The sequence below is a fragment of the Cotesia typhae genome, unplaced genomic scaffold, assembly GCF_013202065.1.
Source record: "Cotesia typhae breed Kobodo isofemale line unplaced genomic scaffold, CoteBio_Ctyphae contig_43, whole genome shotgun sequence".
NCBI classification, from domain to species: Eukaryota; Metazoa; Arthropoda; class Insecta; order Hymenoptera; family Braconidae; genus Cotesia; species Cotesia typhae.
Genome location: NW_027423752.1, coordinates 3,912,422 through 3,937,920, shown reverse-complemented (window position 1 = coordinate 3,937,920; position 25,499 = coordinate 3,912,422). Strand labels below are relative to the sequence as shown.

At 30.9% G+C, this 25,499-nt stretch overlaps 3 protein-coding genes across 9 annotated transcripts in view; 2 read left to right on the top strand and 1 right to left on the bottom strand.

Moving 5' to 3' along the window:
* Positions 1-25,499, bottom strand: part of Rg (A kinase anchor protein rugose) — a 242,686-nt gene that overhangs the window by 7,826 nt on the left and 209,361 nt on the right. For all 7 annotated transcript variants that reach the window (XM_074244499.1, XM_074244494.1, XM_074244498.1 and 4 more), the window contains 7 exons: positions 11,498-11,615; positions 7,272-7,374; positions 6,092-6,207; positions 2,435-2,547; positions 2,099-2,239; positions 1,162-1,281; positions 50-202 (listed from right to left, as the gene is read on the bottom strand). In XM_074244499.1, the coding sequence (XP_074100600.1) occupies positions 50-202; positions 1,162-1,281; positions 2,099-2,239; positions 2,435-2,547; positions 6,092-6,207; positions 7,272-7,374; positions 11,498-11,615 (864 nt within the window). The remainder of the gene's footprint in view (positions 1-49; positions 203-1,161; positions 1,282-2,098; positions 2,240-2,434; positions 2,548-6,091; positions 6,208-7,271; positions 7,375-11,497; positions 11,616-25,499) is intronic.
* Positions 18,700-19,824, top strand: LOC141528401 (protein mab-21-like). Its single transcript, XM_074244449.1, has one exon. It carries the CDS (start codon positions 18,700-18,702, stop codon positions 19,822-19,824), a length of 1,125 nt encoding a protein of 374 aa, XP_074100550.1.
* Positions 21,642-23,206, top strand: LOC141528179 (protein mab-21). Its single transcript, XM_074244089.1, has one exon. It carries the CDS (start codon positions 21,852-21,854, stop codon positions 22,947-22,949), a length of 1,098 nt encoding a protein of 365 aa, XP_074100190.1. The 5' UTR covers positions 21,642-21,851; the 3' UTR covers positions 22,950-23,206.

Below are 25,499 nucleotides of genomic sequence, written 5' to 3'. Positions count from 1 at the left end.
AATAAGTATTATGAAATAAATAACATAGTGTAAAGCTAAAATTAATTACCATGCGATTAATACGGACGAATTCTTCAGGTGAAGAAGCCCATGGTGGTAATTCAACATCACCAACAGAACTTCCATCTTCTTGTCGACCTAAGCGATAGCGATTGCTATTAACCAACATTTCCGGTAGGAAAAAAAACTCTGGTATTAATTCCTGCAATTAAAAAAATTTTAATTAGTTGTATTTATAATAGATTTCAATCAACGTGAGCTTGAGTAAAAGTTTGTTTGCAATTTTAATGAAATGATTTTTAATTACATCCACATTAATCTGTAATTGTGCTGTTAAGAACTTTTATAAAGCGTTTATTATTTTTTGTTTGCAAGGATAGATAATGTAAATATTTTCAAAATGTTGAACAAGTTAATTTTTAAAAATAAAATGATTTTTAGTTTTGTAAATTATATCTCTATAATCGTAATTAAGATGTCATTCAACTTGAAAAATATCAAATTAGTCAATCATATATAAAATCGTTGCATTTAATTTATTTGGATAAAAATACCAAAGAAACGATTTGTAATAAAAAGTTATTATTTTCTACATTACCAAAATATTATCAACTTAAAACATCAATTAACTGAGCATTTTATGAGATTAATTAGATTTCTATTGGTATAATAGTTTGTTTCGATAAGGCATTCACTAAAAAGGTGTCTTCATTTATTTCTATAAATATAATTTGAGATATATATTATATTTGGTTTATTTTTACTCCAGCTGATCCAAAAATTGAAATACTGCTATGAAAACTCATAGAAATTCTGACTCAATTTGAGCTTTGTAATTAAAATAAATTTTCAAAGTTATGAATTATTTAAACTTTATTCCATTTTGAATTAAATATAATTTACTAAATAAATGTTCATTCAAATGAATAATTCATAAATCTTTTAATTTTAATTTTTATTTTCGATAATTGAAAAGAACGTATTAATAATTGAAATTTATTATTTTGTCAATCAAAAAATCAACGTTGCAATTGTAAAATTGAGCATTTATTGTATGCTAAAACTTTTTCCGAAACACGCTGTATCTTTATTGGGCTTAAAAAGAATCTCCTCATTTATTAGTATAGATAGATAAATAATTATTAATTATTAAGAACAAACCTTCACATCAGATGTATCCCGCTGGCAATTTTTCCACGATAGGGCTATCGAAGAAAAAAGTCTGTTTGGGTGATCAAACTTCCCACCTTGGAGTGCCAGAAACATTGTAGTCATTGGTTCCTAAAATACAGATTTATTAACAACAGATGCTTGGAAATATACATTTTTTTTTTTCAAATCGTATGATATTAAAAAAAATAACTTCTAAAAGACCACTTAAAGATTTACTTTTAACAGTATTTGAGAGTAAAAGCCACACCGTGTCATAAATAAAAATGAATATATTTGTTTTTGTATGTCTTAAATGTTTGAATAGGTTTAGCGTTAATTTTAAGGGAAAAATGTTATAATTTTATGAAGATAAATAATGCATGTATGGCAGAGTTTAAATAGATTAGAGTAAATCTGTGCTTAGGATAAGTGAAAAGAGTAATAAATAAGATGATGAAAAGTGTGTGTATCAGTTATTTATTTAAAATAAAAATAATTTCAAACGCAGACTGTTGATATATCTAGTTGTCACTTTTAGGATAAGAGTATAACAGAGAAAGAAGATTCTTAAGAAAATGTGTTGTACTAAACAGATGTATATATTTAACGGAGTGGCAAGCATCGTCGTCGACTCCTCGGTATTTTAACGCCTCCGAATTAGTGTTAACTTATACACACACTACTAAATGTGTCTTTTTAATTTATTGTCTATCATCACTCCTACTCTTACTGTTGTTGCTACTGATACTGATACTGATACTGATACTCTTTTTATTATTTTGTTTTTTAACTTCTATTTAGGATTTACTATTACTGTAGACTATCGATAATTATCTTGTTGTATCGATTCTATCGATTCTATCGATTCTATCTTGTTGTATCGATATCGATTCTACATACAGATTTTTTAATACAAATTGTGTTATAATATGGTGTATAAACTCACCACGCGAATAAGCCAATTAAGGACGAAGGCAGCCGTGGAGTAATGAGTACCGTAATGGAACGGTGGAATGCTGTCGTTATCCCAACTTTGGAAACGCTCTTCAAAGTAAGCTCGTCGGCTGGGATTTAGTGCTCCAATTGGCTGCAAAAGATTCAATTTTTATTATTTATGTTTATGGAAAAAATAAATTTATTATTTCATTTTATGATTAAAAAAATTAATTGCCAATTTTTGTTGATGAAATGAAAAAAAAAAATTACAAAAAATTAAAATTAATTTTTAATAATTAGTCGAAAACCAATTGATATAAATTCTTAAAAATAAAAAAAAAATTACCTTAGATAAATCTCGATAATTGCTGGGTAAACTCAAATCCAGTTCTTTAGTCTCATAATTAGTTAGTACCCACGGGAACACTGGATACTGATTTAAATCATTGTATGTACGACCTGTAATTAAAAATAATAAGTAATTATTAATAATTAATAATTAATAATTAATAACTAATGAATTATAAAGTTGGTTGCTAGAAAAAATGTGGGTAATAAATTAAAGGGACAGAGATTATAAATTGAAAAGTGTAAACAGATAGAGAAAAAAAAAACATACGTAAAGTGTCGTCGTCAAGTGCATTCTATTTTTACGTTAAAACTCGTTGAGAGTCTCAATGGGGCGAGGTATACTCCATTTAGTAGATACATAATTCAAAGCATGACGGCTAATCGCTTCTGAAATTGTCACTACGAGATCTCACTTTCATTTTCTCATTTAACTTTTAACTCGACATTAGGCTTAACTCATGTTATACGTATATAAATAAATGTTTAAATATTATACATCTTTTTTTTTTTTGATAAAAAAAAATTTTCTTTAAAATTATTTTTATTATGAATAGAATTATTTATATTTTATAAAAATTTAAAAAAAACTCCAAAAATCATACATGGTTATTAAAAAAAATTTGACAAAAATTAAAGATTCAGAATTAATAAAAAATTTTAAAGATCATTTACGATTCAAAATTTAAAAAAAATTTTCTTAAACCATTAATGATTTTAGAAAATAATAATTTTAATGTTTATGTAAGACTATAACACAATAAATCACAACCTTTATTTGATGATTCACATCATAATGCCCTCAGAAATAATAATAACAGTACTGCATCAAAGTGATTATTAATGCGTGCGTCGGCGTGAGCGAATACTCCTCGGGAAAACTATGACATCGGTATGTTGCGACACACACGAGATAATACACGTACTGCAATTATTATTATAATTTTTTCCACCATCCATACATGTATAAATAAATAAATAAAGATAAGCATTTAATGCTCGTACATCCCAGACTTATTATTCTTATTCCGTCTGTTGCGTTATTATAAGTATATAGTACATTACATACAACCGTCAACCAGACAGACTCATTCTTAATCCCATGTTTGGATGACACTCGACGACGTCAAAATTATCACTTCCCACAAAAAATTAAACATACAACTTAACATATATCAAGCAAGAACAGGAATCAGAATCATTCCAATGTTTTTTACAAAAACGGAAATTTGAGCGCAATAAATTTTTTTTCTAGATACTACCATATATCGTAATATATATCGACAGCTGCTAGATACACGGTGTAGTATAAAAATTTTTGGTAAAAAATTTTTCTCAACATTTGTTTGTTTCTTCATTATTATTTTATCTTTGTATATGCTTGTTTTTTTATTGTTTTATTGCACAAATAAAATTTAATATACATCCGGCTTTAAATTCATGATATTAATTTAAATAGTAAATCATTGATTTGAATTGATTGTTTGTTTTTAATGTAACTTAAATAAAAGCTAAATAATAATAATAATAATAATAATAATAATAATAATAATAATAATAATAATAATAATAATAATAATAATAATGTATGATGAAAGTTATAGCTGCATGTTATGTTACACATAAAATTTTATGTAAAGATAGACCGGTTCGTCTGCATCGATTCACTTGACTGCAGACAGCAAACTATAAAATTGTATGTGTATTTTCTATTTTTTAAAATAAAAAAAACAGTATATGTAGGAGCGAGAATAAAATGATCATTGGCGCAATTTATTTATTTACGCAATTAATATATAAAGATCGTAAATAGCGCAACGCCTACGGCACCGCTACGGATTCAAATATAATTACACGTCCGGTTTCATCATTATCAACGTTTTTGGATCATTAAAATGATTAATATTATTCAATATTAATTGTAAACTATAATTGTATGTTTGAGTTTAATTGGGGATTAATATGTGGATTTTTATACAGTTGTTTTTTGTGTATAGACAAAAGGAAATATAACAAAGGGAATGCCTCGGGTTTCGGGGAGGAAAAGTTCCCTGAGGATTACTTCGGGATAGGGATTACTCGAAATGGAGTGAGCTGAGATAGGGTATGGTACAAGGGAATAGAAAAAACGGCTGATTGAGAACATCCCTAATACGCTAAGACAGAATCCATTCGCCCGTGTGTTGAGATGTTAAGAGTTGTAAAAGAAGAAACTTCGATTTTTTGAAGGTTTGGAGAAATTTGAATTTGAATTGTTGACTTTATTGTTCTATTTAAACTTACTTTTTGTACAATTTCTCTCTTTTAATTTTATAAAAGTTATTTAAAGATAAAGATCTTACGATAAAGATCTGAAATTCATCTTTCGAAAAAGTGACAAATTTTTTAAGTCACAAAATAAATTCAAGAAATCATAAAAACCGGACAAATGATAGCTCAAATTGAAAACTATCGTATAAAACTTTTACAAAAATTAACAGATTTAAGCAACGTTGTATAATTGAAAAATTATTCGATCAAATCAACCAAGCTAAAATTTTTTGGAGATCAAAAAATTTTTAAACGCTTATTACTTGCAAACTGACCGACCGATCTTACTGATCTTTAAATTTGATCATAAAATAACTACACATGATTTCATTAAGATCGGTTGAGAATCGTGGGCGCAATCCTGCTGACTTGGCGCGTTTTATTGTTTACATACATACGTCCATACATACATGCATAAATACATTTATAAGCTTTCAAACCATTGTAATTTTTCAGTCTATTTTAAGGCAGTATTCTACTTTGTACAATCGAAAAAAGGATATTTGTAAAAATATTCCTTCAGATTATGAATAAAGATATTGATGTCGGGTTCATTACGCTTAAGCCTAATTACTAAATGAGGAGCTGATTTTCAAAAGGGTACCTTTTCATATTTTACAAGAACAGTTTTTTGATCTTTTAAATATTAAGTACTTCGAAAATTATAAAGATTTCTAAATGAAAATCGAATTGTAGCTTTATAACCGATAGCACTTTATAGCTAAATTAAAAAAGTTCAATAAAAATATTTATAATTGAAGATAACCAGTTTTTTGTCTCGATTAATCAAAAATGAAAAGATACCCTTTTGAAACTCAACTTCTCAAATATGCTCTTGAAATACGTTAAAAATTGTTTCATTACTTATTTTTTGTTTTTTTTGCCTTTTTAAAAATACAAAAACACCATTTTGAAAACGATCCCTCGATTAGTAATTGAGCCTGAGCCGGTGTTTAAATTTCGAAAATAGATCATTTAAAATAAAAAAAATTTTGAATTTTTAGGTTTATTATATCATGAGCAACTGGATGAAGTAGAATTTTTAATTTAAATTCAAAAACAACAAAATAGCGTAAAATTGCATGTTTTTTTACTGTTTGAATCTTTGATCAACCAGTTGATACATGTGTCCAAAATATGAAATTAAAACTTCAGAACAATCTAATCAGTAGTTTTTGAAATATTCTGAATATATTTACTGGTGAGAATTTAAGATAATAATTGCACAAAAGTTTTAGAGTGTACTGCTTTAAAAATTAGAAAAAATAAGTATAGAAATTCTTAAATTTACAATATAAAACCGGTAGATTTACAAAAAAATCTCCTGAAAGATAATAATACTCACCAGCGATAGTATTAAGGAACATCAAATATTCAAAATTAGAAATTTCTCTTCGTTGCCATTTTTGCGTCATATTTGAATTCCTCATAAGCTGCCGCGGTGACATCATAGAAGCCCTTCTATAAAACAAACCATTATTATCATTATATTTATTATTATTTTTAGCGAAAACATGAACCATAATAATATAATAATTTTATTAGGCTGTAAATAAAGTAGTTGGAAGCTAAAGTTGTAAGAAGAAATAAGCAACGGGAGTAGGGAACAGTTGGAACTGCATCAAAAAGAGCAACGACAAATTCTCGGCGTATATCAAGTCATATAAAAAAAAAAGGTTTCCATCCAACGATCACTCGAAGATTCATCCGGACGTATAAATTATAAAAAGCGGAAAAATCGGATAAAAATAACAACCACTTTTTAAAGTGACACGTGACATCTTTTGATACTCGTTATAAATATCAGCAGTTGTACTGAAGCCGTACGTCTTTTTCATGATCATGACAGTAAGTTAAATAATTTAATTTTAATATAAAGTTGGTTGTATTGGCGAGTCTGCTCGTAGTGAATCTCCAAGGGAGCTTGGAGTCTCAACTGGAGGATGGTGGATGGTAAAAGTTTAACGCTGGATGGTGGATCAGACTGGACACTGGACACTGGACTCAGGTCTCAAGTCTCTGGACTCTGGAACGAACGTATCTCTCTCTTTTGACCGGCGTATATTTATTACCGTCGTATCTCTCGCCGGTCTACTCTCGCTTTGCTACGTAGGAGAGTTTAATGGATGGTCCATGGCCTATGTTCTCGCCGCTTCGCGAAAGACTCGTTCTCTCTAATACTCGTTGCTGTATATTTGTTTGTTTGTATATATATGTAAAGAGTTACCAACATCTAGATACACTGAGAAACAAGGTATATACAATATTATAAGGGATATGGGATATGGGCTGAACTAAGATTCTTAAGGGACAAAGAAATGGTGGAATGCGTTGAACGTGTTTCAACCGTAGGAATGGATACCCTTCACAACGAGTTGTGAATTCAGCGTGAAAAGATTTCTCGCCAAATGTTCGCTATATATACATACATATATATTCATACATATATATATATATATATATATATATATATATATATATATATATATATATATACATATATATAGGGTGCCATTAGACATTACCTAGTCTGTGGAATTCCATATTTGATGCCTACTCCAACACGTGGTAGAGCTTTGATCACCTTCTTCACTGTCATTTGATCCGGGAATGCAAACAGTATTGACGCTGAAATTGAAAAAAAAAAATTTTTTTTGTGTTATTTAGTTTGGAAAATTCAAAAATATAATTAAGGCTCATAATTTATATTTCAAATATTTCGCGGAATTTCTCTAACTTATTACCAGCTGTTTTTATAACGCGCATGCGCATCAGGAACAAAATTTACCCTGCATGTTTGATGTATGATTAAGATAGCAAAGAAATTACTTGTTTAGTTTTTTATTAATTATAATTAAATAACATTGAATTAGATAGCCATTTGAGATAAGAAATCCCAAAAAGACAAAACGGGTCTACTGGAAAAAACATTAACGTAAATATTGGATATTTTGTAAAGTAATCGTGTTTCCAAGCTAGGAACATTTTTCTTTTGCTTGGTAGAAACAAATTTTTTAATTTTTTCTAATGAATTTCTTGTTTATATGACACTAAATTAAAAAAAATTCGATGGTTAATCTTGATTGAATTATTTGGTTGATGGTATACAAATTATATTGGTGGCAGTGTAAAAATCTCATTCACTGGTTGAATCAGTTAATTTCACTGGAGAATCAGTGAAATTCCACTGATTCATCTTAAAAGAAATGAGTATAAAAACAAAAATAGTCAAAGAAGAAATGGAAAAAAATTTTCGATTGTAGAACATTCTCCGATGCTTCACATTATGAGTTGTGCAAAATAAAATAAGGAAATTAATTACTCGAATAAACTTTTGGCCAGAAGAGATAATAATTAATAGAAGAAATCGTAGGCCGTAACAAATTCCTGCAGAATATTTCGAAAAAATATCCTACAATTATAAAACGATTGAGTAAAATAAAATTTAGTTTTAAAGTTAAATGTAAAGTTTCAGCTGAAAAAAAAAAATGTTAAAAATTCATGGGTTTTTTATTTTTAATAAACGATGTAAGATATATCCAAGTGAAGGCAAAGAGTGGCATTCCAGTGTTTCACGACAACGCATCGAAAGTCAGAATGAGATTAGAATCTTGTCGAGGACGTTGAGAATTTATCGTTGGAGACGGTGAAATAATCAGTAGGACGGCAACCTGAACTCAGGCAGGTATAACTGTCTTACATCTATTATACCACGACTTTGTTTTAAGAGAAATAAATAATTTATCTTCTATAATAACCAACCAGCAACCACCAGCCCGCAACTGCTGCTTTAGCCAAATATTAAAATTTAATAAAATGAAAATATAAAAATTCTATTGTCTGTTGTTTATTGTATTTAAAGTATTGTAATGTAATTATTTTAAATTAAAGGAGTTTTTACGTTGAGATTGAGGATAATGAATCGATCTGCAAAAAGGCATACCGTGATCCCGTGATGCGAGAGTGATATTTATGACGTTTGAAAAAGCAAGCTTGCACACCTTGCTGACACGTTTGGCATTCTCGTCACCGCGATGTCCGATTAAAAACTATCGGGTCTATGTCGCTAGTGTGTGTGTGTGTGGATGTGTCAAATAATGCGAATGCAAGAACAATGGAATCCAGCGATGCGATACCAAACAATTTTAATCACGTGTGTTTAAAAGTAGTATAAAAGTCGGGACTATATTCGTTTTTAAGTGAAAAAATCCGGTGCGGGAATCCAAACTCAAGGATTGTGGTTCGAATCCCGCGTACGGTAAATTGAAATCGATCGTTAAAAAAAATTAGGAAAATGGTTGACCCTGAAGGCTATCCCTGCAACTTCCCGTCAATTCCATACCTAAACGCTTGAAATTGCACTTATGGCATTTTTGAGCTCTCCAAGCTCAAAGAAATAGTTTTTGTATGCTTTGAAGCTCTTTGAGCTCAAAACCTGATAGACATTTGATAAAACACTAATTTTCAAACCGCAATGACTTATAAATGAATGAACTGATTTCTACGCGGTTAACGGCATTCAGCGCAGTTTTTAAGCCTCATGAAGAATCTTTAAGTTTAATTTGATCGGACTAGAAACTTCGGAGTAATTCCGAAAAAACACTTTTTTCGGTTTTCTTTCGTCACCGATAACTCACGAACAAATCAACTTATTTTGACCAGACCGGCGGCGATCGACGTGGTTTTTTTATGTTAAGAGCTGATTAGTTTTTGGGATCGATCGGTAGAGCCGTTTAGAAGTTATTAAAAATAAAACACATTGTAAAAATTTTTTTGCAGTTTTTTTAAGATTCCTCAAAATTCACCGGTCCGAATCGGTCCAAATTGTATTCAAAATCTAAGTTCAGTTAAGCCCTTTTGAATGGCACCACCCATATAGGAATCGCCAGAGTTGAACGCCGGGGCCAAGCTTGCGCCAATACTGGGGTACCAAGCTTGGTGTCCCAGTCTTGGCCCAAGACTGGGTAAAGTAGCCTCGGCCGTTTCTTCGGTAAACCAGCCTTGGGCCAAGCCTGGGTAGCTCAGCCTTGGCCGATCCATGGCACGCCAGCCTTGGGCCAAGCCTGGGTAGCCCAGCCTTGGCCGTTCTATGGCACGCCAGCCTTGACCCGGGACTGGGTAACCCAACCTTGGCCGATCCATGACACGCCAGCTTTGGGCCAAGTCTCAATAACTAAGGAAAATATTTGTAAATTTTTAATTAATTTTATTTGATTGGAATAAATATTTAAAAATATCATCACCATAAAAAAAATAATCAATATAAATAACTAACCGTAAAAATCTACCTCTAAATAGATTTGGCTTACAAGAATGATAAGCTTTAGATCGACCTGTCGTTTTAATGGCGTAATGGGTTAGGCGTCGGCTTGCAAGCGCGCGGCTAGGGTTCGAATCTCGATTCCGTCAAATACTTTATTTCTCTACATTAAATCGGGTAAGTCTTAATAAGTAATTATACGTCACAAACTTGCGTTAGTACTACATTGAAACAGAGAATCGCTCATTTAAGTAAGATTTTCTACTTTTTAAAATTAATTTTGCAGATTTGGGTAAGTTTGGCACACTCATGGTAACCAAGGCTGGGCCAACTCTGGGTCAACTTTGGGTTAACTCGGGGTAAATTCGGACATACAAGCTTGGCCTCATGTTATCATTCCAGACTTCCGCCAAGACTGGGCCAAGTCTGGTATACAAGCTTGGGCCAGAGTTGTACAGAGTTGGGCCAAGTCTGGGGCAAGCTTGGGCCCGTTGTTCTTTCCTACATGGGCAACCGCTATGATATGGGTCAGGTTGTCCAAACACACACACACACACACACACACACACACACACACACACACACACACACACACACACACACACACACATTGACAGAAATTTGGAAGAGTAATTATTAGAAAAATATTTTAAAAATCAATCCTTTATCATTTTTACAATAAAATAAAAATTTTATCGATAATTAATCTATTATTAGTTTAAACTTACTTAAAATCATTTAAAATTATTTTTTACTTTTGAGTTTAGTTTGTTATTAAACAATTTTTTTTACTTATTTAAGCTATAACTTATTTACAAATTTTTTAGTATAATTAAAAACCAGAAGCAGTAGATTTAAATATTTTATTTAATTAATTAAAAGGAAGAAAATTTTAACTGTAATTCTATTGATGGTGTATATTTAATCTGTAAAATTCGTTATTGTTTTACCCTGATAATCCTGGTCAGGTTACGAGGATAAAGTTATTAAATTATTGTATACTGTCATCGGTCCTTGATACGTGTGTTAATTTTCAAATTAAGCAGACGTTTTAAAATCGGCAAAAAATTAGAGGTCAAACGAACAAAGCGTGCTAAAAATAAAAAATAATAACTTTCTAAAAAAAAGTTTTATTCTTCAAGTGACAAATAAAATTTTGTTTCTCAGTAATTGATGGAACACAATAAAAAAAATTTTTACAGCTTAAAAATTGAAGAGAACAATTTTTAAGAATAAAATTTTAAACAAAATTAAAAAAATCCTTCACAATTCTTCTCAAAGAAAATTTTTCTATCAACTCTCTTTGATAGTACTAAAAAAAATTTTCACTGAATTAAAATTATAAATTTTCAAATCAATCAATGGTCTTAAAATCGGTAATAATATTTGAAAAAAAAATACCAATAATTTTTCAAATTTATATTTTTATTTCCATAAAAAAATTGAAAAATAACTGAAACTTTCAAAAATTAAAAAAAAAAAAATACTTACTCCGACTTGCAAGGAAAATTTCAATAGCGACATTCTGCAAAAGGTACCGCCGTGAAAAAATAGCACGGACCTCGGAAAAGTACCACTTGCCATGGAGGTGGTCACAGTACTTGAGTACCTATGAACAAAGGGATCAAATTAAAACAAAACCAAAAGACAAACACAATATATTACAAGTAAAATAAAATAAAAGCAAAAACTGAGTCCAAGGATAGAAATGAAGTGAAAAGAGAGCGAAGGTGTAGAATATTATCATAAGGGACTGGAGGGTTCTCAATACAGCAAATGTAACCTGGATGCGGTGAAGTGTGATACGATATAGCGAACACGGTTTTGCCGGTTGCAAGATGGCCGTCGTGGTGGGAGGAGCCTCCTGCTGAGTAAAGAATCGATCCCAGGACCTTGTGGACTTGCGCTCTTAACTTATATATACATATATGTTATATATCTTCACTGTATGCTGCAAGTTGAGGACCTGAGGACCGAGGACCAGGGGCGAGGCATCAAGATCGCAGTTTTATTTGCCGATACTCATACTCATAAGTTTTTTTTTTTTAATTAAAAAACCTACCAACTTATATATTGCACATTTATCCAAATTTATCGCCCTCCTTACTCTTAATAACAAGAAGAAGAGAATAAGGAGCCGGGCCTTAATAAAACCGAATATTATTGCATTAAAAGTTAATAAACTTGGGCAACTTTTAATCAGCTACCAGTAGATGTTTTATTTTTATTTATTTTTATAGTAATTATTAATTATATTTATGATTGCAGTCGATGTGAAATCAGGAGCTGATGAAATGCTGGAGCTGAGGGGCTTGTATTTGTTCCCAGTGATAAAAATGAGTGTCAGAGAAGCTAAACATTAACGATGACATGGGGTGAGATGCGCAGACGACCGTCAAAACCTAATTATCCGGCATACGTACGGCCTTTGGCTCTCCAGAGACTACTGTGAAGGCATCAGGCTCCCCTTTCTATTGCTGGTACTTGGTCGAACTTGTTTTATTTGAAATCGGAGTGTAAATAGTAAACTATGGAGTAAAGAAGATTAAATACTTTGAATTTTGTATTCTATGATTGGAGAATGAAGATTGAAGAACTTGGAAGGTATTAACGCGAGTACAAGGGTTATTAGCCGGTGATTTCATTCGGGTGCATGGATGGTAAATATTGAGGTGGACTTGATAAGAACTCGAGGGGGATTTGTTTATTTTAGTGTTTATTGTTTGTTCGTGTGGATTTATTATTTCTTTTGAGGAGATAGAACACGTAATGTTTGTATGTTTTTAAAGATTAAATGTAAATGCTGAGGGAAAGTTAAGAGTAAGTTTGGGGGTCGAGTGAAAAATGTATTATGACTAAAAAAAAAAGTTAATTTGATTAAAGTGAAAAATTATTGAAATGAGTATAATTTATTTCAATTAAGAAAAATTTTTTGGTTCAAAAATTTTTCCACTTAAATCCTGACGATAAAGCTCTTTAAAATAATTTTCTTCAGTAAATGTACTTTTATATGAAAGAAAATAACATAAGAGTTTTGAAATTTTATTAGGCTTTAGAAGTTCAATTTAACTAGTTAAATAATATTTGACGAACAGAAAAAATCAATTCTTTTTTTAATTTGAAGAAACAAATTTTGGGCCAAAATAGATGATTTTGATCTTCTTCATAAATTTATTTGGTTCAAACAAACCTTTTCCTGTGTTTATATGAGTGGAATTTCATTTGAGTTTTAATAATAAATAAAAAATCAATCAAAAAGTATAAGAATTGATCCTATAATATAAAAAAATTTGGAAAATCCATAGGTGCACGTCGCAATGCTCTTTCATCACAAAAAAAAATTAAAATAACATAAAACTGAGATGACAGATATACAAAAAAAAAAGACTGTTTACTATTAATGAATTTATTCATTCTGCAATTAAATTACATTGAATTAGACGATAATTTTAAATAAGCTATCACTCAGAATCATACTGAAGTAATTGAAAAAAAAAAAAAAATGGACTCAAAAAGTGAAGTTTTTTGGTAGTTATCGTGACCACATACATCCTACGCACGTACAGACAACCCGACGTCCACCGAAATATTTTTTCAAAACGGTTTTTTTTATATTATCTAGAAAAAATAGTGTTTTTCAAAGTATCTATTGTCATACATAAGTGTTATTGTTGATATTTGTCAACTGATTCAATACTCAAAGTGCAAAAAAGTTCGGATAAAAGCAACTTAAGCCGAGATAATTGCTTGACCTTGAGAGAGTGAGAGTAAAGCACTACTCACGCTTTGCGTTGAGACGTGCAATTTATGACTTAAGTGAAGTTAGTTTAGTATCGAAATTCTCGATACTCATCGAAAGAATCGACCCTAATTTCTTGTTGGTTTAGGATTAAAGCGCGCGCGTACAGCGCGTAATTTAATTTTCTAGTTTTCTAATAAAAGTAAATAATTAAAAAACTAATTTGGGCTTGGTTGATAACTCAACTCCAAATGTCGTTTTCTGTTAGACAAGGTTTAATGTTAAAATAAAATTTTTAATTTCTTATAATAATTTTCCCAACAACAAGTAAATAAATTATTATATCATTAAAAATTCATAAAAAAAAATTAAATTAATCAAAAAAAATATCATTAAAATCACCAAATAAGCCATTCAAACTTTAATTTCAATGTTTAAATAAGAAAAATTTTTATCTAAATATTAATCACAAAAATTTTAAATAAAATCCCAATGCCTATCATCTAATTAATAATAATAATTATTATTACAAGTATTGAAAACGATCCACTGAAACATAAAAAAAATCAACCAATTAAAAATGAACTCTCGGAACATGACTCTAAAATAATTAATAACAACCTGATGTTTAGACACTCAAAAGTGTACCTATTAATCTTAATTTAAAAAAGAAAAAAATCAAAAAAACAACCCAAGCACGCGAAATTAGAGACCACCGTGTCTTGATCTAAATATCTCAGTTGAATAAATCTGTACGTCTTGAGCAATTCATAAATCCACAAATACCCGTGGACGTCTACACACGTGTACATTAACTACACTTGACTACACACTTCCTTGCTTTTACTTGTATATAATATAATATAATATAATATAATATAGTTGATGCAGAGCGTATTAGCGTAAGAAAGTTTAACAAAACACGCACACTTGATCCAAAGTATGCATACACTTATACACATACGTGAAGGTATTTCGTGAATGTCAGTTAGGAAAACCAAAACGAGCATCCGACCACACTTGGGATTGTCAAGGATCCTCGTCGTCGGTGTCAAGTGGTACACGATTAGTTTCCCTCTTTACTTTGTGTATTTATACTATTTTTATTTCTATTTGTCTGGGTGATCTATCGGTCGTCGAATGCCCCATCACTTTATTATTACACACTACATCTAGAGTCTAGAGTACTCTCCACTTTCCACTCCACCCGGTAGAGTATTAGTCGGGGGAACAACAATAACCGACGTAATATGTAACAGCATGTGTCGTTTTTGCGTTTATTTGTTATGATTATGATTATGATCATGTATATGGTGCTGATCAGTTGATGTAAAGTAGAGTGTTGAGTGTAGAGTGAAGAGATGAAGAACCCTTAACACTATCGACCAGTTATGCTTCATAGTTCATGGCTTTTACTTTCATTGTATTACCGATCATCATCATGGATCAAGGGTGTGTATGTGTGTATTATATAAAACCAGAATAACATATGTATCACATATGTAATCGTAGTATATAGACAGAATGGGAAACCACTTAGCAGCCGGCTACAACAAACAGATTAAGCGCTGCGTATACAATACAATAACCCACATGTAACATGTGAGTGTGTATTATTTTATTGATAGGTTTTTTGTTGATAGTGAATTGGAGTTTTAGAATGATAAAATAAAAAACAAAATAGTGATGAGTTTCTATTTTGTTTTCAGAAGCAGACGGTGATAAATAGATACATACTTATATTATCTGATGGATGCATTTGTATCTATATATCTGTGTCTGTATTTGGGGATACTCATGTAATGGGAACATTTTTTCTGGATGGAATGATGAGTTATGTCTAACACGTGCATCTTATATACCTTTCGGTTACCGGAAATGTAATGGATTTTTAAAAATTCAGCCGTCATTAATATTTTACATGATTTTTGGGAAAAATATAAGCTTAAGTTTTTTGACGAATATAATAATATAAAATTATTTTGGAGTGTTATGACAATACATTGAAAATTTGTAAAACGATTGATTGTTGAAGAAGTAAGAAGCTCAATATGTTCAATTTTTTACGTTACTTATTAAATTTAGTTAGAAATAACATTTAATTTATGTTCCTAGGATTTCAATTTCAATTAATTCGAGTGGTTCATTTGGTTAATTTTTTTTTTTAAATTCGCAGTGTTATAAATTTATCTAAGCTATAATTAATGGCTTACAAAAAAATGCGAGATTTTAAATTAAACTAGTGTTAGCAATTCTGGTTTATAATTTTTTTTTATTTTTTTCATTAAAAAATAAAAAAAAACAATGAATTCAAGAAAATAGTATATTACACACCGAGTGAGGAAAGTAGGACATCCCAACCCGTGTGTAAAATTATCTCCCGAACCGAAGGCAAGGGTGACCAACACACGGATTGAGATATCCTAGTTTTCTCGTTGGCGTGTATACTATTTTTCATCATGTTTGCAACTCAAAGTTTAAACTTTGTGCTGTTATTTTTGTGGAATGGTTAATGCAAATGTCAAGCTGTTCATTTATTTGTATGTGTTACTCCATAAGGTAAAAGAAAATTTAAGCTTTCGGTGCAGATTTTTTTTTTGGCATTTTAAATTAAGAAACTTGTTATTGAATCAAGACGTAAATTTTTTTGGATCAAGAATTCTTCTTTTCAATTAAGTGATTTTTTCTTTCAGTGTAAATTAAATTAAAAACAACCGAAATAGAAGCCTTATATTTGTTTGTTTTCGAAAGAAGATTAGAAAATAATTAAATAAAGTCGAAATTTAATTTATAAGAAAGTACAGATTAGTGACCCGGGGCTCACTAATGTCCTAATGTGAGTTGATTCATAAGCCTGGGGTAGAAGAGTCTCTAGTCTGTAGTCTGCAGTCTGATATTCCGAGGGGTCAAACGCTCTGGTGCCGACGACCCCTGCAAGTAGTAGGAGTAAGAGTTGCAGTAGACCCTAGCTCTCAGTAATATACAATATATAATCTTTCATCGTAGAAGAGGAAGAGCATGATTCGTTTACGTGTGAATTATTTGTACACTTGACACTAATTTTATCGATAAGGGATGATAACAATTGTTTATTGTTTTCTACTATATTTATTATTATATTATGTTATATTTAATGTGTTTTCAGTTTTTGGACAAGACAGCTGCTGTATACGAAGGAAATATTTCTACAGTACGCGACGGCCTTGTAGATCAGCTCGGATGAACATCATTCCCGATAATCCCGTATAAGCCTTATTCGGGTCTGGTCCTAGTCCGCAGCCGGCGACTGAATACTGTCCTGTACGCTTATGGTTGGTTATACACGTTTCGGTGCATCTTTGAGCGAGTAATTCTTAGCTGAGAAAGTACAAGTTTGCGTTTAAATGTTCGGTATATATATATATATATATATATATATATATATATATATATATACACATATATACTTGTAAGATGTTTAAATGTAAAAGGAGAGTTTCGTATTTGGGGAACAAATGATGTTCCCTTGTTGATAGTTTTCAAGACAACTTTATTTTTTTGTCCTTTTAAAGCGCTATTGAAATAATATAAAGGTTATACTAATTTTGACGTTTATTTCCAGGTTATTTATCATTTATCAATTTATAAATTTACAAATTTATGTAATGACAGCATTCATTTTGTGCAAAGAAATTTTTTGAAAGTTCGACTAAAATTAAATTTTAAATTGGAGATAAGTATGAAAACTACGTCAAAATTAATAGTTTATATAATAAATTATTAAAAATTTAGTGTATCTATAGGATTTTTTTAAAGTTAATATTTACAAATTCAAAGTCAGAAGATCTAAGTTCCGTACAAAATTAATTGAAATATAACTATTAATGTTAAATTTAACTTCCCAAGCAATGAAAAATTTACTACTTAACAATGTGACCATACTTACTATAATTTAAAAAATTGATAACTATGAATTATTAGTAGTATATTTTTAACATTTTAAAAAAGTAATTATTAATATAACTATAAATTGGTGATTTTTTACTAATTCAGTTTTAGAGAAATGATTTCTTATTTTTACTTTTATATAAAAGTAACAATCAATAATAACTACTTTGTAAATTATATATGCTTACGAAGTTTTGGTTTTATAACCGTAGAAGTTAATGCATAAAATAAAAATAAAAAAATAGTTTTACATTTTTGAGTTTTTCATTCCTTTTATAATTTTAAAACGAGTTAACTTTAGATAATTTTGTTACTTGCATATTCCTATAATTTTTTCAATTTTCTTGAATCACATCAAAGAAGAATTGTAATTCTTAATTCAAAATTAAAAAACAATTAAATTGGAATACTAAAAACCGTGTTATTTAAAACATTAGCTACATATTTTGATCATGCAACTTCTCGTTTCTGATGCGCTCAACGTTATAAAAATGTATACGAAGTTCACAATATTTCAATTTTTCAACAATTTTACAATGATATTCCCAAATAAATTAAATTTTCCACAAAAAACTCTTCGATTGATAAAATCGTTTCAAAAACAGCTAACCCGTAATGTTTTATCACCAAATTAAAAAAAAAAAAAAAAAAAAAAAAAAACCAATAAATCCAAAACTGAAGCTTTCCAATCATGTCCCATCAAATTCATGATCACTCGATCATCCAACTCCTGAGCAACAATACAGTTAATAACCAAAAAAACAAACAAAAGAACCTACAGGTGATAAATAATATCCATCTGAACCCTAGGGCGTGGCATAAAAAGCGCGCAGACGCTCGATACTTTTAACAATATCTACCGCGGGGCGTGACTTAAAGCACGAAATAAATATACAAGCATTTGATTCCTTAGCGGCGTATAGTAGTAACACTGAGCTTTCGAGCTTTTGTCTTCTGATACTTCCGAAAATTGCTTCTTCGCGTTAAAACATATAAGTTTCTTAAAACAAATTCAAAAAGATCCAAAATGTTGTTGCCGGGATACTCGACTCCAGAATCGGGAGTTTTTCTTCATCAAATAACTAAGTACCATTCGAACCAAGTGCAGAGCCGAGTGTCGCAAACCAGAAGCTCCATCCAGGAGATTTGCAAAATCCTCCAAGAAATCCTGAAAGAAGTGGAGTCTCAGGAGCCAAGGTTCGTTTCTTCCTTGAACGAGTGCAACGGAAAGTTCGAGGGTCTGGAAGTGATAACACCGTTTGAGTTCGAGGTGGTCTTGTACCTGAACCAAATGGGAGTGTTTAATTTCGTGGATGATGGCACCCTGCCGGGTTGCGCTGTTCTCAAGCTGAGCGACGGGAGAAAACGGTCCATGTCCCTTTGGGTTGAATTTATCACCGCATCCGGGTACTTGTCCGCCAAGAAAATAAGGTCCAGGTTCGCGGGCTTGGTCTCCCAAATTTGCAAGGAAAAATATTTTTCTGGGGACGTCAAAGTCCTGACTGATCAAGCTGAGGTTAAACTGAAGATCAGGGACCGGTGGATGGTCCAGATTACTCCTGCCTTCAAGTGCTCTGGCGTTTGGCCAAGGTCAGCCAGCCAGTGGCCGTACAACAATTCGCCGATTCGGGATCAGAATCTAAGATTTTGGCCCTACAGTGATTTGGTAGTGGAGGTCAAGAATGAAGGGTTTGATTTGTTATCGAAAGATTGTGCTGTTAGGAGAGGGAACAAGCAGTCGACACTAGATGGCGACGCCTGGTTACTGTCTTTCTCGAATGCGGAGAAAAGACTGATACAGGGCAATGGAAGGAGAAGATGCTTGAGTATCTTGAAGACTCTCAGGGACCGGCATCTTGATTTGCCTGAAAATCCCGTGACTAATTATCACATGAAGACTCTTTTAATGTATGAGTGCGAAAAGCATCCTTTGGAGGCAGAATGGGATGAAAGTTGTCTTGGAGATAGAATTCTGGGAATTTTTGTGCAGTTGATTTCGTGCTTGCAATGCCGAAAGTGTCCGCATTATTTTTTGCCTGCGCTGAATTTGTTCAAAGGAAAGAGGGCTAGTGTAATGGAAAGTGCCTCGAAACAAGTCTGGAGGGTTGTTAGGGAGTTGGTTACTAATTCACGAGCGTTTGAAGCTTTATAATGGTTGAAGTTATTGAAGATATTGGTCGCGAACTGGATCAAAATACGAAATTTTAATGTCAAGTGCAAGTTTTGTGAAGATTCATAAATGTGAAATTGAAAGACGAATTTTTGAAAATTTTGGAGTGATTTTAACTTGATGATTGTAAGAAACATTTTAAGTGACGAAAAAAAGAAGTGACTTGTATGTATTTGTCTATATTAAAAAATAATTTTAATTTTTATCTTAAGGACAACGGCTGTTATTTCAAAACAGTAAATGCAAAATTTTTAGTCTTATTTTGATCGATGTTATTGCATTTTTGTACGATGTTAAATAAATAATTAAATTTGTTTTTTCTTTATTGATATGCTTTCTACTTTAAAATTAAAATTTTATCAATTTAGAGTGTGTACTTTTTATCAATAAGGCAAATTTAAAAAAATCTAAAAAATGTCAGTTACTCCGTTTTGAAATGCGGCAGCGAATGAACGGATACATAGTATTTTTAATAAACGAATGGATTTTTGAAAGTATCAACTTTCGTATTGATATTTTTTTTTCTAAAAATCATTTAATGCGTTGATATTTGTTGATGTATAGTCACAATTTCTTATTTTCTTTAATCATAAGAGCAGTATATTTTATGTCAACTTTTCATAAATTTTTATTAGAAATGTGAAACGTTATTATCCCGGAAATGAGTTTGGTGAATATTTCAAGTAAAAATCAGTTTGTAAAAAAAATTTGTCGCCTTTAAATCGAAAATTATTGTCAAGCTCAATACATCTTTGAGTGCATTTTTTTATGATATTGTTTTTGCAGTAGGAAACTTAATTATACATTTTTGAAAAGTTGTCGATTGTATGTTACAAACATAATAGTAATCAATATGTATACATTGGTGGAAAAATTAACTAAGTTTCAAAAGAAAAATCTTTTCCTAAAAAAATTTCATACTAGAAAAATTTTTTACATATGAAATTCTTAAAAATTTTGTCAAAAACTTTCCTGCTTCAAAAGAATAAAATTTTTTAAAGTAATTCTCTTAGTTCCAAAATTTTCCTTAGAATCAATTTAATTCTTCCATCAGTATAAAAATACTCATCTCATTTATCACCATAATGTTAATATTCAACATTGTCCAATGAGATTTACAAGAATTACAAGATTCACAAGAACTATAAGTTAAAAAGCATAAACTACTTAAAAATTTGAATAACTTTAAAAAATTAATAATCAGTTTTTTACTTGGCTTTTTGTATCAATATTTTGTAAATAAATCATCAATAAAAGAAACTCAAAAAATCAAACCTATTTTTAATTATTTCCCCATCAATATTTTACAATTACACTTTCAAACCCAATCATATCAGTCATTTGAACGAAAACAATCCTCCCCATAACTACCCACCCAATTAAAAAACCAACTTCATTATCCATAAAAACATACTTTTAATCACTAACGTATCAATATACGTCTAGATAATATCAATAAACAATAATAACTTTTTTACAGTCCTAATAATCTCGAAAGTACCTAATGAATCAATCACAAAATGCGTACATTTAATATTAACATTACCATATCACCAATCATTTTCCTCCATAATCAGATAGCCTCTACCGCAATGAACAATGAATTTCCTAAAAAAGCAACTCTTTCTCACACCCTTATCTACCCTATCGATTGCGCGGCTGGGCGTAACTATCCTCGCTTCCATTGGTCGGGAATCCGCGGGTAGGCGTGGCGGATCCGCGGGTGTCTTTCCACACTTACCTGGCCCGGCGCTGGATGTGGAGGTGGATGCTCGGTTAGTCTCGAATCAGCTTCAGCATCGAGATCAGCTCTTGCGGCTTAGCCTCAGGACCTTCTGATCGGTATTTTTTAACAAAATGTGTAGTGGTTGAGTTAAAATGTGCTGTGAAACCAATAACTGAACCATCAATCATCAATCTTTGACCATCAACCGTCAATTGATCATCAAAATTAGTTTATTAGTTAAAAATTTCCTCCAAAAATAGCTCCGGTCAGTGAAATTTCAAAGATGTTGGTGCCAGCGGATATGCTGGCCTCGCATTCTAAGATGGTCTATCAAATAAACAAGTATTTTGGCGAACGGGTTATGTCCCGCAAAACCCAAGTCGCGAAGACCATCCAAGAAGTCTGCCGGGTAGTCCAAGATGTGCTTAAAGAAGTTGAAGTTCAAGAACCGAGGTTCATTTCTTCTTTGACGGATTACAACGGGAGATTCGATGGTTTGGATGTCATTTCCCCGACAGAATTCGAAATAGTGATTTACCTGAACCAAATGGGAGTTTTGAATTTTGTCGACGACGGAACTTTGCCAGGCTGCGCGGTCCTCAAGCTGAGCGACGGAAGAAAGCGGTCTATGTCCCTTTGGGTTGAATTTATCACAGCTTCTGGGTATTTATCTGCTAGGAAGATCAGATCCCGGTTCCAAACTTTGGTGGCTCAGGCCTGCGACAAGTGTGCCTATCGGGATTCGGTTAAGATGATAGCAGACACCACTGAAGTTAAACTGAGAATCAGAGAAAGATATGTCGTTCAAATCACTCCAGCTTTCAAGTGTGCAGGACTTTGGCCGCGGTCTGCTTCTCATTGGCCAATTCCACAAATTCCGTGGCCGCATCCTAATATTGTTGCTGAAGTTAAGGCAGAAGGGTTTGACATGTTGTCCAAGGAGTGCATTGGACTTCAAGGGAAACAATCTGCGATGGAAGGTGATGCTTGGGCGCTTTCTTTTATTGACGCAGAAAACCGGCTGCTTCAAGGTGCGAGTAGAAGAAGATGCTTGAGTATCTTGAAGACTCTCAGGGACCGGCATCTGGATCTTCCGGGAAATCCGGTTACTAGTTATCATATGAAGACTCTTTTGTTGTATGAGTGTGAAAAGCATCCTCATGAAGCTGAGTGGGATGAAAGCTGTCTTGGTGATAGAATCAATGGGATTTTTCTTCAGTTAATTTCTTGTCTTCAATGTCGGAGATGTCCACACTATTTTTTGCCGAATTTGGATTTGTTTAAGGGAAAAACTCCAACCGGGCTTGAAAATGCAGCGAAACAGGTCTGGAGACTCACAAGGGAACTTTTGACCAATACTAGGGCTTTAGAGAAACTTTAGTGATTTTATTATTGATGAAGATAATCAATTGATTTGTTTATTTGTGATGTGAAAATCTGTAAGTGCCATATTTATTATTTTAAACGGTAAAAGGCATTTATGTTATGTTTATGTGATCACTTTTATAATGGCATTTAAGTTTGGTAATTTTTTTAATTTTAAGTGTATTTAATTGATTATTTGAAGAAGAAGAATTATTATTATTATTATTATTCATTGATGACTTTTGTTAATTTATGTTATTTGGACACTGCCGATTGTAAATACACGATAATATTATTATTATTAATTTTATTTATTTAAATATATATATATTGGATACTGTAATGATATTACGAAAATATATAGTGATATTTATAACGAAAAATATTTTATTCACTTAAATTGTAATTTATTCCTTTCTGTGATTTGTTGAAGTTTTTATTATTTAATTTGACACTTTTAATGATTTTAAAAATTTTTTATTCAAAGTTTTCAACATTATTTAATGTTTAAAAAATTCGAATTTCAAAAGATTTTGAATTAATTATAAAAAAATTGATTAGTTTTATGAAAAAAAAAAAAAAAAGATTTGAAAATTATTTTTACTTAAAACAAAAAAAAATTATGCGTAATTTTAAGTGATTTTAACTGTAAATAATTTATTTACATCAGTAAACAATTTATGTATAACAAATACAAATGAGAAAACCGGTTGTTATAGATAAAGATAAATATTATCTGTTCTCAATATTAGCGGTGTATCCTCATGTATATTTACGACAATAGAAAACTTCGCTGAAGATAAAATAAATAAATAATAAATAATTTGCTGTTTTACTTTTAACCTGTTAACGCAGCACGCATTAATTTGCACGTAATTAATAATTACTTAAAATATTCATCGGTCATATAATATCGTTAAGAGCACCTGCGCTTTTATGAATTTGAGATTAATTTAATTATTCGCATTAATTAGCGGTTTTTCGCGGAATTTTTAACTTCAAGATATTTTTGGTTTTAAATAATTTTGCTTTTGTGTGTATAAATATGTGTGTAGGTATGCACGGTTGACTCTTGAAATACGAAAGTCGGCCGTGAATATCCCCAGATATGTAAATTATGGGACCAGATTATTTTTTATTGGGTTTCTTATATAAAAAACTACACATTTACGGTCTTTAGGAGGACGCGGACATCGAGAATTCTTTAATATTAAATAAATTCACAGTTGAAAAGTTTGTGTTAATTTTAACTCTATTTTTATGTTAAATATGCAACAAATCAACACTAATTTTGGATCCCAGTTGATTAATTCTTGTGTAATGTACAGAAGTTAAATTTTTTTCATTAATAAAAAATTCATTATGACATTCGTAAATTTTAAAACTCTAAAATTCATGAAAGTAATAGCATATTGTTGCAATTGAACATACTCGCCGAAATTAAAAATGTTCAATTCGTTGATATTAAATGGATTCGAACCCAGAACTCAGCACTTGGTGAGTCTTTATCTTGGTGACCGCGACGCTACTGTAGCGGCCAACAATTTGAATAATATCTATTATCGTCTATTTACATTTTCAATAAACCGATTATTTATTGTGCTTAAAAACAATTTTTTAGGTAGATTTAGATAAAATATGTCAACAAACAAGACTGCGCGCAAAATCTGAGACTTCAAAGAGGCATTTACCCCTCACAGCAATCCCGTATGGCTCTCTCAGCGCACCGGCTTAGCTATTTTAGCCAACTACTGTATTCCTGCCAGAGTGATCTACTAGATGGCTCTAGTAACTCTCTAACAGTTGGTTGAGTGGGAATAGCATTACAATATTGCTCTGAGAGTGATATTTTTTTTTCCATGTGTTTGAAAATTTTTTTCATTTAAAAAAAATTCTACATTTCGTACATTTTATGAAAATAATTTTCCAGATATAATAAATAGATAAAATCTATCAAATTTATCTTAAAGTTCATCTAATTACTTTAAATTTAAACTATTATTTGTCTGGTTTTGATGATTTTTTAAATTAATTCCATGATTTTGAAAATTTGAAAAAATTTTACATTCACGTTTTTCGGTTCTTTTTCCTCAAATAATTTTTAAACCGTAAAAGATAGCTTATATTTATTAAATATATGTTAAAATTCACATAATTATCTTTAATTTGCGCTATTTTTTGTCGTCTTTTGATGTTTTTTTGAATTTAATTCGCAGTTGGGAAATTTAAAGAGAAATTTAAAGGGTAAATTAAAAAAAAAAAAAAAACAAGAATAAATTGATTTTTAGCTTTTATCATCAAATGAGCTTTATCTGTTACAAATTCTATTTTTTTGGTAGATGTCTTTCAATATCTATTTGTTGTAATCGGTTTCATATCGTTATTTGCAAAAATATAATGAAAAATAAATTTTACGACATTATTGCTTTTTAATAACGTGTTTTTTTTTTCAATATTCAAACAAGAAATCTACCTATCCATGTCAGGTGTCGCCAAATGGCGCTTCATTTTTTTTTTTTTTTTTTTTTTACTGAAATTAGAATTTTCATGTGGTAATTACACTCAA